General features: G+C 33.1%; 1 protein-coding gene across 9 annotated transcripts; it reads left to right on the top strand.

The window, feature by feature from the left end:
• Positions 1-848: 848 nt before the first annotated feature.
• Positions 849-19,748, top strand: LOC107430193 (B3 domain-containing protein Os07g0563300). Of its 9 annotated transcripts, none has more exons than XR_009635375.1 (11): positions 853-1,124; positions 1,320-1,471; positions 10,056-10,137; positions 10,305-10,403; positions 12,038-12,146; positions 12,971-13,208; positions 13,416-13,515; positions 14,250-14,424; positions 14,860-14,939; positions 19,089-19,176; positions 19,644-19,748. XR_009635375.1 is itself a non-coding variant. In XM_060813801.1 (10 exons), the coding sequence occupies exons 1-9, from the start codon at positions 1,053-1,055 to the stop codon at positions 14,925-14,927; spliced, it is 1,089 nt and encodes a 362-aa protein (XP_060669784.1). In that variant the 5' UTR covers positions 849-1,052; the 3' UTR covers positions 14,928-14,939; positions 16,361-19,748. The 9 variants fall into 9 exon arrangements, 4 of the variants coding, with proteins under 4 accessions (XP_060669784.1, XP_060669783.1, XP_060669781.1 ...); XR_009635374.1 differs by having other exon boundaries at positions 19,465-19,748; XR_009635373.1 differs by having other exon boundaries at positions 19,440-19,748.
• The last annotated feature ends 244 nt before the right edge of the window (positions 19,749-19,992 follow it).

Here is a 19,992-nt window from a genome sequence, read left to right as displayed (position 1 = left end):
TATTACTAAATCCTGAATCTCAAATTTTTATGTAAGTTTTGATTCACAAATTATTTTAAAAACTGGTTCTGATTTTAAATTTATTGTATATTAGTATTTACTTAATCACTAGCTTAGGCAGCATGGATTGTTTTTACTCAAATGAGTGACTGATTATTTTTTTAATATTATTGAAATGTAATGTTTCTTTTACAATTTGTTTGGATAATAGTAAAATTATTGGGAATCTAATTTTTTTAAAAAATAATAATTTTTTTTTGTTTTGATATTTATTATGAAGTAAAAAAGTGTGAATCCAAAAAATTAAATTCCTACTAATATAGAAAAATATATAAAAAAGTTATCCCAATCTATAAATATGTTATTTTAAAAATTTTAAAATTATTTTTTTAAAAAAATTTATTATTGATCAAATATAATAAAAAAATAATTAATTTTCAGAAAATAAATTTATAGAAAACTAAATCTCAAAAATTAATTTTCTATTTAATTTAAAAAATACTTTTTGCCCATTGAGATATTAATAAAAAAAATTATAAAAAAAACAAGAACATAGAATGTGGCATGCGCGGTTCATAAGCTGGTGGTAGAATTAGGCGGGTTGTTGTGCATGAAGCCAAATTAGTCCACGTGTTTAAATGGAGGAGAGGACCTTACGTCATGTTTAGTTCGAATTAAAAAAGCACAATATTCCCGAGCTTTGTTACCCTGCAACTTTCCCACATAAGCTCACATCCGAAAACGCTTCGACGTCATCAACGTGTTAAACTTTCTGGGCGATCAAAGACCTTTCACATCTCCAAAGCATATATGTGGCACTCTGTCACACGTTAATCCGCATAAACTTTGATGCTCAGCCATCTAACAAGTCCCAAAAATTGAAACTCTCGGGCAAAAAATCCAAATGGGAGATCGCCCAAAGTTCACCACAATGAAATCAAACACCATCCAAACAATCACATTTGTGGTTTATCTCTGTTGGTCCCAGCAATCAATTACGTTGATCTTAATTTTCTCGTAATCAGACGGTCAGGAAGCCCTAATTGCCCAATATGGTGGTGCCTAAGATTGGTGTGAGCGATCAGATGATGGAGTTTCTTTGCCGTATCATCTTCGTTGTCAGCGTAAGAGCACTGACACACACACACACACACACACACACACACACACACACACACACACACACACAATCTCACTCAACTTTTAAACCGACTGTCTCTATCACTCTCTATTCTCTTCGCTCTCTCATTTTCTAGAGCTCTCTCTATCTCTGTCTCTGTCTCTGTCTCTGTCTCCTTACTCTGTCCTGCTCTTTTCAGCTTTCTCTTAGCTTTTCAATGGCTTCTTCCAAAACCAAAACCACCTACAAATACACCAACAACTGCTTTTACTGCAAGAACGAGACGGAGAAGTTCCAAAGAGGTTGGCCTCTTCGCAATGGCTGTTTTGCTGCACTTTGTGAGCGATGCGGGTCAGCTCTTCTTTAATTTGCTTTTCTCTAAATGCTGTGTTTATGTTCTGAGCATTGTGATCAATGTGGGGCCGTCTGGATAATTGATATAGTTCTCTACTCTGCCTCTTATAAATAAATGTTTCGTGGCAAGTGAATTTTATTTTATTTTTTAAAAATATTTTTTTGGATTTAAATTTTTTTGTTTTTGATGATCTTTTGATATTCCGTTTAATTAGATAGGCTTCTTTCTACGGATTGAGCCAATGACCTCAACTTATGATGAAGGATGCAATATGTAATTGATGTTCTGGGTTTAAGGTGCTAATTTAAACGGTTAATACAAGTTTCTGATAATGGTAGAAACATGATACTCAATGTCTTTGTTAATGTAACTAAGCATCTGATTGTTCTTTTATGTAATAAACTCACAAGGATATAGATCTTATTTCTATTCATGTTATTCTAATGTGATGCATAGTGGATCTGCTCTTGTGTATGTCAATGATAGATTATCATGCCCCTGAAGTGACAATGTGATACATTTTGTTTACGTGTCTACCTCAAATGTGTATACTAGTGTTTTGATTTTGATGCATTGTCTTTAAATAAAAATAAAAATATCTTCTGATAGGTATTTAATACCGTTCTCTTTGGCATGTGAGTTTGAATGTTTGTTGGGCTATGTGTAAAAAAATGAGTGCCTTTTGAAATGAAGACCAGGAATTTATTATAGGCTATGTTATGGACTTTAGTATTTCAACTTGCAAAATCCATGATTGGAATTGTACTGTCATAGAATGGTTAGTCATCTAATACTTTTTTGTTGGACTTTGATCTCATGATATAATAGTATAGGAGTAAAATCATAGGTCTAGTTTGCAGGCATGAGTCCCCCATTGTCAATGGTTGGCTTTTGCATTGGACTCACAACTGTGAGCAGTATCTAAGGAGGTTCAGAGGTCAATATTTAAGCTTTTCATCTGGGCTTCAACTCTGGACATTAGGTTGTACAATTGTGTATGTTTCTGCATTTTACTTTGAGGGGTTCCAAAACAGTCGTTAGTGTACAAAATGGTGATTTCTGCCATGTGTTCAAGTCAGAAAATGAAAGTTGGTGCACATGTAGGCTCTAGCCTGGGTGAAATGTCATTCATTTTTACGAGTCCAGGAGATTGCTGTAAATGTTCTTTCCCACCTCAACTAATTAGTTTGTTTGTCTTTTTTTTTTTTTTTTTTTTGTTTTTGTTTTTTTTTTTTTGTTTTTTGGGGTTGGATAAAAAACAACCTTCTATTCATAGAAAATCAATACAAAGGTAAAAGAAACAACGATAAATCCTCAAAAACAAAAATACAACGAAAAAGGCAACAACAAAAGTTATGAACACTAAGGTACAACTTCCGAATTAAGAACAATCAAAGAAAAAGGAAATCTTGAAGCCTTATCTGTAGAGGTCTACAAAGAGGCTACGTAGGTAGCTTTCTCAAAAAGGGCTTCATTATTCCTGTCTTTGTCTTCAGAGATTCTATTTTCCTTTCAATCCAAATTACTCATAGCATGAATAAAACAACCACCTTGCACATCACCTTGGGTACCCAAATCAATTGGTTTTTCCACCATCAAGGACCCATAGCATTTTGGAAACATCCATAAAAACCGGCTTCTTGTAACAATCCATTCCATAAAGTTCATATAATTTTACAATGAAGAAATAAATGGTCTATAGTTTCTCCTTACTCTTCATACAAAACACATAGGGATGGAGAGATAGCCAGTATGATTTTTTCCTCCGAAGCACTTCACAAGTGTTTAAATTTTCCATGAAAAACCATACAAGGAAAGAATTTTACTTTGTAAGGAATAGTTGATTTCCAAAGAAAAAAATCAGAAGGCTCAAAATTCAAATTTCCAACCATTATCAATGTTAGCATTGAAATAAGATTTGCATGGAAAAATCTGGAGAATTAAATGACCATTTCCTTTTGTCACAATCTAAAAGATTACTACTGAAACTTCATAATATCTAACAATCAAATCTTCATTTATCTATCATTCAAATTGAGGGAAATTCCAATTACTAACCTATTGGAAAACAAAGAACAAGCATGGGAAATAAAAGCATTATGAGCATTTGATAATCTGAAAGTCTTGGAAAAGTGACAGCAAAAGGCTCTAAGCATGCCATACATCCTCCCAAAAATGTATTTTATTGCCTCTCCTCGCTTCCTACTTAGCAAATTTAAGAAAATAAATTGTTCTTTGAGATATTAATTTCCATGGATTTCTAAAATAACCTCTAGTCACTAAGTTTGAGTCCCTGCCATTAGGATGTAAACCAAATTTGCTTCTAAAAACCTCACCTTATAAAAAATTTTATTCAAGGAAAATCTCCAAAAATCCACTTTCCTAGTAAAGCAAGATTTTTGTTTTTAAAATTTCCAATCCCAAGTCCTCCCTAGACTTACTTTTTACAACCAAATCCCTAGATACTAAATTATCAACTTTTTCTCTCTCTTGCCCATCCCATAAGAACTTTCTTATCATCAATTTTCTATAACAACTGAATTTGGCATTCTAAGGGTAGACATAAAGTGTTTGGCATATCTATTAGTGAATTAAGTGAAGCTATTTGTTTGTTGCTTGTAAGTATTATTTCTACTAATCAATTTGAAAATGCATTGTGCTTGGTGTGTGGATGGCATTTAGAACATTCAAATATCAGTATTCCATCCAATGGATATGAGCTTGACCTATGAAAGTCCAACAGTTTTTAGACTGTTGCAAACTTGTTTGAAATCATTTGATGTGTCTAGGGTTGGGAAGAACTATTTTTCCTAAAGCAACCAAAATGAGGCATTGATGCATGATAATGGCAGCTTGCAATTTGAACAGCAACTTTGGCACATTTAGTGGTAGATCATAGATGGTAATTCTGAAATGGATGGTTTGATGAACTATTCATTAGTTCATTGGTATTCTTCGTCATAAATAAGGTGCAAGAACGACACCAAAGGCATGGTCACTTCCGGCAGTTCTGTGGGATGACATGTTATGGTGACTTGACTTACAATGGTGATGTGGCTGCAAAAGAGATGGTTGCAATTTTGGCTATTTCCTTGTTCAAGAATCTCTTCCCTACTTCCACTTTGTTCCGAAGAGTAACTAGAACCAATTCAGTCTTGTGCATGGCCACTTTTGGCGGTTCTGTGGGATGATATGGTTATGATGGCTTGACTTACAATGATAATGTGGCTGCAAAAGAGATGATTGCAATTTTGGCTGTTTCCTTGTTCAAGAATCTTTTCGCTTCTTCCACTTTGTCCTGACGAGTAACTAGGACTAATTCAATCATGTTTTCATTTACTTAGAATTTGGACCCTTCTAGTTTACCTACATCGATCATAGAGGGACGTCTTTATCATTCTATATAAGTATTTAAGAATTTACTCACAGTGATCATAGAGGAACCCTTTTATCATCCTATATAAGTATCTTTTTTTTTTTTTTTTTTTTGGGAGAAATAGAAAACAAAATTTTCAAAAAATGCAATTGCGGGTTGGATGTCCTATTATCCAAGTGATAATGATTGTATGGCGTTTCACTTTTTTAAAGTAACGGGGAAGAGGACCGAAACATGCCACTGAAAGATTCTACTGAGACAAAGATGGGCTGTCACATTGATGGGAAGGTTTGGCAACTCGAGTCGGCTCTTTGTCACTTGGGGCTGTAGTATGTTCCAAGGGTTGGGCTGTTTGCACATTAAAGCAGTACGTGAGCTGGTTTAGAATGTCACCTATTTTTATAGATGGTTCAAAATACTAAATTAAGGAAACCTATAGTTAACATAAATAGAAACTAAGCAACAAGGCTTTTAATATAATAGCCTTTAATTTTTTTTCCATAAGATAGTCTTGGAAGTTGGCAATTGAATGCTTGGTAGCAAAGGCCTGTTTTTGGAGAGGTGCTCGAATGAATCTCCAACATATTTAAAGAATTAATCCCCTTTTATACCTTAAAGGTCGGTTTCTTGATGCGCACTGGTGAGCCTTGTCTAGGACTATCTTTAAAAAAAGAAAATTGGCTTGGTCTTAATAGAGTGAGAGAAATAAGCCATGGCAAATTTTCTCTTAAGAAATACTTTCAAGGATAGTGATTCGGTGGATTAAATGAGGATTGCTGATAGAAGGTTATCAACAAGCAATCTGTCGTTACATTATTTTTGGACGTTGATTCCTGTCTCTTTTAGAATTCTTTGAGGATATTGATTTGGTGGACTTAATTGAGGATTTACTGGAAGAAAATTATCCACCTTCTTAAATGACTTTCAAGCCTTTAAGGAGGAGATTGGTAGGATGTACCAATTCCTCATTAGATTAGCACTTTGAAGGTTGGTTCTTTCTTTCTTAACTTGTGACCATATGGGGAAAGTTGTCATTCCTTTTATCCTTCCAATTCACGTAGTACTTCTAGCCCACCGTATTATTTAAGTGATCTTATATTGGTTGAGTTGTGACTCATGAATACATGACCTGTTGCCTAGACAAACATTGCAAATTTTCGTTAACTATACTTCTATTCCTATAAATTGTGCCTTTTAGGTTTACTTTTTAAGAGTCATTCCCTTTGTCTTAGAGGCAGCCTAGGGACTTCCCGGAGAATTTTGTAGTGTTACATGATGCAAAGCATGAGGAACTATTCTTCTAAAGAATGATCAGGACAAATTCAATTCTCAGCAACACTTTATTCACGTGTGATTTCTTCTTTCCTCAAGCTGATAATGTCTCTAGAACTTCCCTTGGTTTCATCTATTTCGCTACTCACATTCATGGTGGTCAAAATGTGTACTGTAACATGTATTATTTTGCAAAATATAGACTATCAAGTCTCATAAAGTACCATGTATCATTAGATACACTATTTATTATAATGCATTAAAAAAGTTAATGTATATATGTGTGTGTATATTATATAGTTATATTATAATTTCCAAAAAGATTCCATTTCTAGCTGATTGTGTCATATAAATCTTAAACATATATAATGCACCAATTACATAAACTATGGACATCATTATCAAATCAAAAGAAAAGTTATAAATCTTCCTAAACAATCATAAAATCCTATTTGAAGCGTTAATTTTGTTGCCAATGGTATCATGATTATTGTCCTTAACATGGCAACAAAACCTCAGTTCCTATTTTTGACTAAAGAACATAGCTTTACAATAAACCCAATAATTTGCACAAAACATGTTGTTTTGATTTTTTTTCTACGTATGGTATGCAAAGATGTATTATATGTATCATTGCACAACATCTCACTAGATATCCTTTTACTACACCTTACATATCCATGTTAATCCGAAATGCACAATATATCACATATTGTGATACTAAAAACCATGCTCAAATATACCTCCAATCCCTTTAATAACAACAAAATAACATATTGGATCGATTTTTAATTTTTTGAAGTAGTATTGATATTTGAAATAATAGCTTTTAGTATCATACGATACGATACATATGACATGTATTGTTATGGACAGAAAAGAATAAGTATCTTACATGTATTGAAAATTGCATAGTATCATTTGATACATGATATTTTTCATCATGATACATATGATACATAAAAAAATTACCTAAGCAATGTCTTTTTTTGTAAACATGAGGGATTTAAATTTTGTTGACATTCAAGGACAAAGATTATGATGCCATTAAAAATGAAATTATTGACTGAAAGGTGAATAGTTAGTTGTTTAGGTAGTTTTTAGGAATCTTACAATCTAATAATGATGTTCATAGTTTACCTTAAGGTTAGATACTTTTATCTATGTTGAAGATGTATATATGATATGAGGACCAGGAAAATGATTTTTTTTGTGAATACCATAAACACCTGTAACTAAATTTGACAAATACACAAAAAAAAAAGCATATTATACTTTATAGCTAAAAGCATATTATATGAATATATGATACGCAATATGTGATACAGTGTATGATTCACTTTTTTTCACAAACGATATACGTTACAATACACATGTTGACAACTAGGTTTGAAATGATAAAAAGGAACTTGGAAAACTGTCTTAGCTCTCTTTTTTATACACCATATGGTTACATGGAGGTCTAAAATGTCAATATAAATTTGTGTAAGAGAGAAAAAAACTGTAGCGGACGGTTTGGTCAATGGTACACATCATCAATAGAATGCTTTAGGGATGACGCAATCAACTAGATAGTTGGCCTCTTCTTTATCAGCTTTATTTGCACTTTAGATCTATTTTTCCTTTTACTTTTTTATGAGAAACATTTTCTTTATCTAGTCACATATCAAGATTAAGAGTTATGTTGACATATCTACCTAGCATACACATGCACACGCACACATGCACAGCAGCTAATAGTGTGCCACGCAATTAGGGGTTGCTATTACCGCGTAGGATGCTGTCCTCGATAAGGTTAGCAACAGATTTCAGGAGCCACAAGTTTGGATTTGTGTTTATATTGGTTAATGGTGGATGTATACTAGGAAACCTAAATTCAACATTTTGCGTTATAGAGTAAATCATGGAATCTATAGCATATTCTATGTTGATATATATACTATTAGAGTATATTTAGGCTAGTTAAGAAATGATTGACCATTATTAATTAGCCGAATTATTGTCTAACATATACATATCTTGCACATGCACGCACAATAGCTGATGGCGTGTCATGTAGTTAAAGGCTGCTTTCGCTTGTGGGATTAGCATTAGACTTCAATAGTCATAAGATCAGATTTGTGTTTATATAGTAGGAATCTCAAATGCAAGATTCTTGAGTTGTAGAGAAGGCCATGGAATCTATCTTCTAAACCATTTGCTCTAATTAGTCCCATAAGTAACAGCAATCGTATCATCAACACTGCCTCTTAAGTTGGTATTTAAAGAATAAGATGATGTACACAAGTAGCACAACTAACTTTCAGTGGACAAGCCTATGGAGTTAAATAAGCTTTATTTTGTCACTCTTTCATATTGGTCTTCAGCTCATCATTGCCTGTAATTTTAACGGGATTCATGATTAGCAATTAAAAAAAAAAAAAATCAATTCTAATTATTTGAAGCTTTATTATTTTCAATGTTATACATGCTTATACAAGATCAAAATACGGTCTAGTGTGTAATTTTATGTTGTTGATTCATATTTTATTTTGCATTCTTGAGCGGGGAAAAAAATAATGTTTTATGGTTTGCTTAAATAGATTACTAGAATACTATTTATTGGTTATCCTGCTTCTTTAAGCTAATATATTAAATGTGAAGAGATTACTAATTATTGGTTATCCAGCTTCTTTAAGCTAATATGTCAAATGTGAAGAGACATGATTTAAGTTATATCTGCCCAAATTTTTAGTGGTTACAATGAAATGCATTCAAACTAGTATCACACATCATGCTGTTTCTTAATATATGTGATCATAAAGAGTTAAATTTCACCATAGAATTTGTTGTCACCTTGTTATGTAGTATGGCTGTATGAGAGTCTAGTGCTTGTACATAAAAATTTGCTAAGAAGCGTATGCCAATCCTAGGTTATAAAATTTGATAGAGATTGACATGTGCTGCATTATTGACATATAATTTATTTGTTTAGTACAAGAAATATATGCATTTTACAACAATATTGGTTGTGTAGCCTCATTATCCTTCTTGGATGAGTTTCTCAGTGTTGGCTTGTGTTTTAAATGATTGGAACACTGATAAATTTTATTCTTTGGATGTTTAAACATCGAAAAGTTGTTTTTCATGAAATTCTAAATGTTACCCTGTCATATTGTTCTCCTTTGGACAGTATTTAAGGTATCAGTTAATTATAGTTCATAGTAAGATTGCTTATGATCTTACTGATAATATTATTTATTATTATGATCTTACTGATAATATTATTTATTATTTAGTCTATCTCATTAGATTGATCTGAGTGAGTATTAGATTGATAATATTATAAGCATATCACATTAGTTTGGTTGTATAATTGGGGTTGTGAATTGTCGTATTTAATTTATCTATTACTGGATAAAAGGGATAATTGCTTTCCTGACAATTGGAAGGTATTTGATTTACTAGATTGCTTTCGAACAGATATTATAGCTATTCCTAAATTTATATTAAATCTTAACAAATATGCATATTAACAATTCTTAGTGATATTATGTTCTTAATAATTGGGGCTAATCTATTGATTTTAGTAGCATAATGATATCACATAGAGTTGTGAAACATAAAATTTATAAAATCGAATATTCAACTGTTGCAATAATTCTGCCTTACAGATGCTATCTGTTTCTCCCTTAATGTGGTTGACCATCTTGACATCATCAACCTTAATGAAGAACTTAATATTAAGATGGATCCTTACTTGGAAAGAAAAGGGCCATAGTACAAAAAATTTATTAAGTTTAATTTAAAAGTCATTGATAGCGGCCTAACACAACCTCTGTCCTTTTCCATTTTCATGGTTAGATTCTGAAGGCTGAAAATCCATTACGATTATAATTATGTAATTTTTCTCCAATGTTTTATATGACTGATACAATCCTTTATAAATTCAGTTCTGCCTATGAGAAGGGTACTTTTTGTGATATCTTTCACTTGGATACTGATGGTTGGAGAGATTGTGTTACTTGTGGGAAGGTGAGCTAGCTGTCTTCATCGATTTCACCTTTTACTGCTTGGCTTTGTTGCTGAATAAACAGTATTGCCTATTAAATGTTGGCCTGAGGGGGATTACTTTAAATGTATCTTTTGAATTTTACCAGAAATTTTATTCTTAATTACTAAGAATTGAATTTTGAGTGCAGAATTGGCACTGTGGTTGCATTATGTCCTGCAACGAATATGTAACTCTGGACTTTGGGGGTATAAGTTGCACAAGGTGTTTTAAGGAGAATGTCATTCTGGTAAGTATCAATTATGTAGCCTTGTCGAGTTCTCCATCACTCTGGTATTGCGTAGGATTCTGACTTAATCTGCGGAAGTCACTTTTCTTCTTTTGCATTACTGTTAATCTTTGTCTGTTTATTTTTTAATTTTTTAACAAGGAGTCATGGAATATTGAAGGGCCTTCTAGATTTATTTGCTAGAATAAAGGAAATTCAAACTCAATCTATTAGGGCATTATTTGCAAAGAGTGACCTGAAGGAAGAAAAAACTCGAAGCAGAAGTTAATACTGGTTTATGTAAATTACAGAATTAATTTGATCAATGCAGTAAACTTTCATATTAGAAGTTAATATGTTTATGGGAGGGATATTGTAGTTCTTGAATATTTTAGTACTGATGTACTATGACTTTATGGATGAATTTTCAATAAAAAACAATAAAAAAAATTAGGAGAAACGGACTATATAGCGGGATGATATTTATTATGCATAATCCAAACAAGTTTTTGTTCCTTAATGTTTTAGAAATAAACTAATTCAACTCTTTCTAAATATTAAACTGGTTTGGAAACCAAAACTTCAGAATTCATTACCTTTTTAGCTATGTTTCTCATGCTTTAACTTTCATTTCAACCTTAGAAGCCTGGTTCTTTTAAAGTGTATTATAATTGATCTATGTAGTGTATCTAGGGCCCTATGTAATTCAGATTTGATATTTCCATGTCTTTCTATATTGGCTGCGCTTGAAAATTGATTCACTTTGTATGTTTCCCAACAAACTTTACTTGGCACATGGTTTTTCTTTTTGTATTTCTTGGGTGAATGTCATTTAGTTATTGAAAGGTCTTTTTAGTTACAGAAATTTTACCTATTTTAGACCATTATTTTCAAAACATTACTTTTTTCATTGCTTTCTTTCTCCCTCCCATTTTATCATATCAAACTCCTTATTTATTACAACAAGCATTATTTATCTGTCATTTAAAAGAATAACACAAATCATTATTTTACTCTTATTTTTCAAGATAAATTATTCTTGCTGGTAAACTTGAAGCGTAGATTTAATTTTAAATTTGTTTGTGACAAGAAGGTCCATCTAATTTTAGCAGAATATATGGGATATATATGTAACTTTTCATGAAAAAAAATCTAATCCTTGAACCTATATGGTAGTTCGTCAGAGGTGAGCCTGATGTAATTATTTTCAGTCAAACAGTTGTTAGTCTGATATTAAGACATAAGGGTCTTCATATAATTTCCCCTTAAATATTTGTAGTTAGGATTAACACAATGATGCATATTTTTTCAGGCTTCTTAAATTAGGTGAGTGAATGCACCTGGTGGAACTTTATCCTAGAATTCCAATTGACAGAGAGTAGAATGTAAATGAATAACTAGGTGTTTAGTTCACCATGCAAGTTCTTTTTTTTTTTCTTTATAACTGTCACTAAAATCTAGAGATAGTGTTATAGTAGACTGTGACAACACCCATAACTAGTAGTTCTAGAGTTCACAGAGGGGTTTCCTAGAGTTGCATTAACCCGTTCTTCAATCCTCTAAATGTTCCAATAAGAAAATATTACTGCTCCACATTAAAATCAAATTTATGAAGCAAATACTCTGTAGAGTTAATTGGAAATTTAGTATTTCAGGAACCAAATAAACATCCTTCTTCTCCAAATGCTACCACTGCGGTTTCTCAGAAAACGGTGGATGCTTCAGAAGTTGAACTATCTGTTGACTCTAAAGAAGTGGTAACTGGTGAGTGTTCGCCTAAGTCGTGGAAATTAAAATAAATATGTTTGAACATTGTCTATAAGCTTTATGCTTTCTTTATTTGTATGTTTATAAATTACAATTCTGGTATACTGCTTCACTATTCTTGAGGGCACACACTTGTGTCCAACTGTGTCTGCACTCATTTCTAAGCTAATCAAAGCAGCCACCCATTGCTACTATAAAGGTCTGAAGAACTATGAAGGAATTTAATGTTGCTTTTGAAAATTGTAAGTTTTCATATTATCTGTTTTACTATGATACTGTCCTGCATTCTAGAAAACAGAAAGAAGATAGATAAACATGTATTCTAAGATTTTTCAAAGAAATTTTTTGATGCATGCATGTTTACTGCATTTTCATTTCTAGATAGGTGACATCCTCTGTACATATTGAGACAGTAATATGTTGACTGATCTTGGATGGCCTAGTAGCACGAAGAGTGAAAGTGTTATACTGTTTACTTGATGTGCGTAGTTGGAACTTTCTACGATTTCAAGCGTTTGGGATTGATAAGTTAACAATGATATTTTTCAATATGTCAAAATTTTCCTCAAATCTGTTGTTTCACATGATTTTATTTATTTTATTCTTCACTTACTACCCAAATCGATTAATTTTCTGATCTTTCTTCTCTTCTCCTCCCTAGCAAAACATTATGATAACTTGCAAGTCAGTACTGTTAGAGTGTATTTTACCTTTTCTATTTATACTTTTCCTATTTAGTTGGTTGAAAGGAGAAAATTATTGGTTTGGTAGAATGAAGGTATGAGTAATTACTGAGTGTAGCCTGGCCACTTCTATTGCAGGAACAGGTTCATCATCTGTTTCTGCTCTTCATTGCACATCACCTTGTGACACAACTGTTCAGCCTCCTTCTCCAACATCGCTGTCTCAGGTTCAATCTGCCGCAGCTCAAGGGGAAGTGCCTTGCGATACTTTTGTAGACAAGCAGACATCCAAAGGGGATGCCTCTCCACAGTTCAAACTACATCCTAGAAATTTGCCCAAGATACGTGACAAGAAGCTTCAAAAAATTTCTGGAAAGTATCCTTTTCGTTTTCCACTCTTGTTAGGTTTCTTAGATGTTCAGACAAAATTCTGCTGAAGTATAGTTGGTAATAGTCTTATTCTTTTATTTTTCTGTGAGTTTGTTTTAATTCCAATATAAGACAGGGATAACATCAGTCTAAGTATTCATTTGGTCTCCTATTTTTTGATAAATTTATACCGTGATTCTTTGACATATTTAAGCTCACATTCTTCCGTTATTCCGCTATTTGAGAAGTCATTGACACCAAGTGATGCTGATCTCAAGACAGCACGTCTGGTGCTCCCTAAGAAATGTGCTGAGGTGAGTCAAAGAACTCCCTAATTTAAATTTGAAAATAATTTATTATTCAAGTTCTCTCTTTATAAAAATAAAAAATAAAAATTATGCTTTATGTTTTAGTTTTATCCTAGAATTTGTAATGAGGATGGCTGCTGTTGTAACATGAAGGTTGGCATATGTAGTCCAAAAGTGACTTGTGAATTCCGTTGATTTATTTCAAAAGATGGTGCATTATATCTTGCATGGAAATTTTTCATTGCACATTTGTCTCAATCATTTTGTTTGGTTCCGCTTACATTTATGTTTGTAGTTGTAATAATTTTTTCCTAAATATTTCCTGTCATTTTCTTGTACTTTCTTAAATTGCATGAAACCTGCTGCGTTTGTTACCGAGTTATATAAATTGTTTTCCTATCGTTTCTTGTACTTTTATTAAATTGCATGAAACCTACTGTATTTGTTACTAAATCATATAAATCACATTATGGATCCTAGAGAACAAATTATTAACTTTCAAGTTTTAGTATATTTGTCTTACTCCTCTCACTGTCTCCTTAAATGGGTTGTAGTAATGCATAATTCTCAAAGAGGAGAGAAGGGAAAATAAGACTATACCATGTGTTCTTCTTTTCTAGAGGGATCTGCCATGTAGTTCAAGAACATAAGATATTATTCTCTCATGAAATATTTCAGGAATATCATGCATATTTGGATCTAGATTTGAAATTTGTTGTGAATACTCAAATATGAAACAGGCGTGTTTTCCAAGAATTCTTGAGGGACAAGGACTCCCCCTTGTAATTCAAGATACAACAGGCAGAGACTGGGAGTTTAACTTCCGCTTTTGGCAGAATTGTAACAGCAAGATGTATGTACTGGAAGGAATAAAGGATTACATGGTATTTATGGAGTGGCAAGCTGGTGATACAGGTAACTTGCATAACCCAGAATGTGGAAAGCTTGGGAATCGAATTAACTTTTGTTAAATCATTATTTCTGATTATCCAATCAGTTTTTAGAAGCTTATTATGTTAAATAGAGACAGGCATTAGATTAGTTCTTTATTACGTTTTACTTGAGCTTTTGATGACATACTTTTATGCTAAAAATCAACTAGTGATTTTGGTTAGAACTATGTTTTGTAGACACTGAAGTTTTGCTTTTATTCTTATAACATTATGTACTTGAATTATCTTCTCAATAAGGTAAATGTCGCTTGAGTTCTTTCATCATGAAACTGGGTTGTTAGCTTCCTGCACAGTATTTTATGTTTGAACATTCTTATACATATTTGCTAGTAAGCTATGATTCTTTACAGTATAACATTATCATAGTTATGTGACTACGAGTGCGGCATCTTTGCAGTAACATTTTACCGGATGGAACCAGAAGGAAAGTTAGTTATTGGAACAAAAAAGGCTTCATCTGCTTAAGCGCCTCATAAGGTACTGCATGCTGTAATAACCTTCATATTTTGGAGGTTAGATTTGCAAGTGGTCCAATTCTTGGCGTCTTACAAAGTGGTCAGACAGAAAACAGTTTAGTTATTTTGTCAGTAGCGTTATTCTCATTTCTGCCAGTTGTAGTTGAATTTGGAAAGTTTGTTTCCTGGACTGTTATACATTGTGAATTCTCAAGATCTTGTCTTGTACATATATCCCGACTTACTTTCATGCAGGTAATTAAAATAGTAAAAATAAAATTGCTCAAGCATTGAGGATGTTTGAAAGAGCTTTGGTGGGAAAGGTTCTGTTATCATTTTGAGCAATTAGCAATAATTTTTCTGTGGACTTCTGGAATATGTTTTATTTAGCATGGAAAGGAAACTTTGAGGGAGGGATACAGGAACCTTGAAAAATAGATAGATGATTTACCCAAAGTGTGCTATTACTTGATTACCTGGCTGTCTCTCCTTGCCTAGAGGCCTTCGTGAAAAGGTGTATGGCTGTGTTAAATTAACAGAGATTCAAATCCCAGTCAAAATTTCAAAGAACATAATATTAAATGAAAAGAAGGTGCAATGAAACATGGTTTAGTTAGAGAGGCAACTTAGTTTTTTGTTTTGGTGTACTTGAAAGCCTGGTTGAGTTAAAATTTAATAGGTGGGTAAGGAGGGGCGAGAGAGATGGAGAGAATTAAATTGTAAACCCAGCCATCTATTGCCGCTTATAGAAACACTCATAGTGTTCAATAGTAAAATGTTTTTCCTGCAGTATGATATATATTATCTTCTAAAGGTTAATCTTGGAAAACTAGATACTTCTAGTTGTCCTTTCTTTTGTTGGTTTGTTATTCAAATTCTACAACATTTGATAGAACATTGTTTTGAAATTTTGAGTATTTCTAGTAAAGTTTTTGGCCCCAGTGCTCCTACAATTTCAACATTTTTGCAATTTACCCGCCCTGTAGTAGCATGAGTTTGCAGCAAACTCCCATGTAGCATGTGAACAAAGAAGCATTAGTTGCAAATCTTGACTCCGTAAGTTTTTGGCTGTTAAGATGCATATGTTAAGATGCACATGCATCTTAACAGCCAAAACTCATGGTGTCAAAATTTGGGACTTTATACATCTTAAAATGCAAAAATGTTGAAACAACAAGGGGCATTGGTGCCAAAAACCCTTTCTCTTATTCAAAACCTGAGTTGAAGAAATTTTCTTCTGTTTGAATATCAGGTTGACAAGTTACATGCCCTCAAACTTTGCTTTTCCTCACTTTATTTTGTTCTCTTTTTTGGGTATAAAAGTAGATTATTGTCATTTAGAAGCTACTTCTGTTATTAAAATATAAAGACAAAATAATCTTGCTGAAGGATTCTAATAGTGGAATCCTCTGGTTTTGTGGCTGTCTTTTTCCACACTTTCAGATGCCAAGAGATCAATGTATAAAGTGCGGCAATTGATCACAATTAAATGTATCAGATGGATATTCTAATTAGAGGAAGCAAATATTAAAGAAATACCCTAAAGGTTAACAGTTAAATAGTGTACTGTGAAGCAAGGAAAAGATGAAAAGAAGAAGCCTTATCGTTATTAAGATGACCAAGTCTAAATCCATTTTGTGTTTCTTCCTGATTCTGCTAGTTAATTTGGTTGTTTCCCTCATGAAAAACGAGTTATGGTTCATTTTCAAGTAATTAAAAGAATGCTATGGAGTTTGAGGTGACTTTCTTAGATATGTTTATGCTCGTTACCCTGGAAAGATTAGTTATAATACTTCAAATTCTGTATCAATTACTATAGTCCCTTAATAGAACTGCTAGTTCTGCTTAATGGTTCATTTAGCTTGGAATTTTCCTTTAAGTTCTATTGAACATCAAGACTTGCTTCCCTCCTTTGCGCCTGACTAATTTTAACCCCTGTTTCTGAAACAAAATTTTTACTACTGGCATGAGTCTGAAGTATGGTGTTTATTTGTTTGTTACCATCAATCCAATAAGCTTAAGTTGATAACAATTAGATCCAACTACGTATATCAAGTCAAGACAGACATACCAACATTTTCAGGCCCCTTTCCCATCAACTTGAGTTCTGAGGAAATTTGGGCTTTTGAAATGGTGTACTAACATTTGACTGTTTAAGTAGTCTAGTGTTCAAATCTTGTTAATTCCCATTTCTGGTGAATATATTCTCCTCAAGTAAGGTTCAGTTCACTAATAGTTATATGGCAACATGCCATGAGGATGTATTGATGGATGCTATTGTGTGTTAAAATACATGTTGTGGTCTCATAATAGCTTAAGCTTTTGGACAATCAGTGAATGTAAAGGTGGCCATTCTGAAACTATTCTTGTCCTCTGATTTGGATTGTCTCTTTCTCCCTATTTCAAGGGGTCTCTTACTATAGCACCATGACTTCTGTAGTTCCAGATGCTTCTGTTTTTTCTTTAACTTTGTCTCTCCCCTCACTCACAAATATAACATCATATTCAATTTGCCTTATGTCAACCTCCATACCATTTTCCTCTTTTTATTTCTTATCTGGTGCTTTGGATTTCATTTCTTTTAGAATTAGATTCAATGACCTCAGCATAACTTGGGATTCTCTTCTCAAGATGAACCTCTGAATATAATAGGAATCTGAACTGCTTTCTGATATGATAATATTGACTCTATCTATATTCTATAATGTTGCTGATGCTTTTGAGGCCAAGTTAGTGCTCTTCTCTATCCTGTTGTACCATGCAGTGTGCTCTAGAGCTTGGGTAAGATTTTTTTATTAAGCCATGAACACTTGCAAGCACAGCCAAAATTGTCTTGTTTGAGCCTTCTTGTGCATCGTGTTTTTTGTCTGTTCTCTCAAACTGATTAAATAATGACTTGCAACCAGCATAAAATTTTCTCCATATAATATTGTGCTTTTTTCTTGTTTGCACATAGATAGTTAGAGAGAGTCTCCCCACCGGAAAAAAAAAAAAAAATCTCATTGTGCAATGGAAACAGTTTTTTCATTCTCAATTCCTGCACTGTATACTCCATCCGATTGTGCTCTTGTCCTGTTCCTGAAGTAGTGGAATGTCGAAAGTCAAATACAATGAAGAACATGCTCTTAACACTTTGATTCTGATTTGAAATGGCTGTGTTTAGAGAATGATTTGTCTTCCTCTATCTCTCCCTTGGTATAATGTAACTGCTGAAATTTTAGATCATTCTATCTGACATTTTTATAGCGTTACAATGCTTGCCCATAATTGTCATACCATCAGGTGTATAAATATATGTGACTGAATGTTGTTTTGCTTTTTTGAACCAAAGGATCCTGTAGATGAGCTGATGCATAGATCTCATTGTTTGGAGAAATCATTTATGTGGTTTTAATATATGACAGTTGCACAGTGTCATATTTTAAACAAACAACCATGTCTTAATCGCCTGGATTCAGTTTTGTTTTTGAATTAGTTTCTTAATAAACACCACTTTTATGTTTTCCTGAAGTTTGTATAGAGCAAAGCATCTTTTCCATGAAGTACAGTTTTTTTCATCCTCACTGTAATTCTGGATTAAGCTTAAAGCTTGTTAGTGAAAGTTTTGATTCTTGGACTGGATTCAGAAACCACCTCTGATTCTTTCCTTGAGATTGTATGATTCACTAGTAGACTCCTGCAACACGTGTCCTGTCATCAGGTGAGCTTGATGTTAGTTTTGGGGACGTAAGCCATATTATTATTATTATTTTTTTTTGGCCAAGTTCTGCTTTGATGAATAACTATTAGAGAACCCCTACCCACAGAAGGGGCCTTTAATTCATATTGTTATAGGATATGGGCCAGAAATATTCAACCAAGTCATGCATGATAGGTTGCCTAAGCTTTTATCTAAAACTTTTTGTGCCAAATCTTGGAGAACTCTTTGTTGGTTTACACCCTCCTCCTTTTTTATTTTCTTCGTGTTCTTCAAAGTGAAAATGTGGAGAGTACTGCATCTTCTTAGATGTGATCATCTCAGAGGAAGTAGGGAACAGATAGTTGGAAGGCTGTATACATACATAAAAACATGCATGCAATTTGGATTCTGATGAAGATAATTGCACATTATACATATTACTTGCGCCTTCCATTCGTTCTTACAGATGTCAAATCATTACCTGAAACACAGATCAGCCCAAAAAACTGAATGAAGTTAAGGTTGCTATTCTCTTTCACCACATTGCTGACCTTTTGCTGACTTGCACCAAGAACTCCAGGTACATATATTATCATATCTCATAGCTTTCATGTTGTACTCACACAATTGAGGAGCTAGTTACATTTTTTTCTTTTTTTAATTGCACGGGATAGATTTATATTTTGTCTTGAAATTCCTTTATCATCTAGAAGTACACGGACGACGTATATTTCTGTTGGGTGCTTTAAGCATCAAGTTCAAGAAAATCATTTGTTAGAAGTTCAAAAATTCTTTTACAGTTATCAGATCTTGAGGAATAAATCATCTCATATATTTTGTAAGTTGTGCTGTTGAGATGATAAATCAGAATGATGGCTTGTAAAGACTGGTTTCCCTTAAGATCGTCCAAGACTGTACGAGTCTCACCTTGGATATACAGATAGTTGGGAGGAAGAAGGTTCAGAATGGATCTCTTTGATTGAATACATGCAAACTTATTTGTTTCTTCCTGATATCACAATGATGATGGCTTTCTATCCTGTTCAGGGAATTTGCACTTGCAGATGGAAAATCTGGGAAATGAGCTAGCTGCTGAATCCTCCAAATGTATTTATTTATTTATTATAATTATAAATATCATCTTCTATTTCACACGTAAAGTGTAGGACCAATTTTTACTTTTTTTTAAGAAATATAAAGCTTTTTTCTCTCTCTCTCTCTTCTTTTTTTTTGTTTTTGTTTTTGTTTTTGTTTTTTCCCACTCTCTCTCTTGGAGTAAAGTGGCATCTCTTTATCCCTCTTGATTGATTTTGAGTAACTTAATTCGGATGGTGATGAATCTGATGATAGGGTCTTGTTGTTGTGTAATTCTCTCACAGAAACTGGTTTTGCTCCT

Source organism: Ziziphus jujuba, chromosome 1, assembly GCF_031755915.1.
Source record: "Ziziphus jujuba cultivar Dongzao chromosome 1, ASM3175591v1".
Taxonomy (NCBI): Eukaryota; Viridiplantae; Streptophyta; class Magnoliopsida; order Rosales; family Rhamnaceae; genus Ziziphus; species Ziziphus jujuba.
Note: the sequence above shows the minus strand (reverse complement) of the source record. Positions and strands in the feature narration are given on the sequence as shown.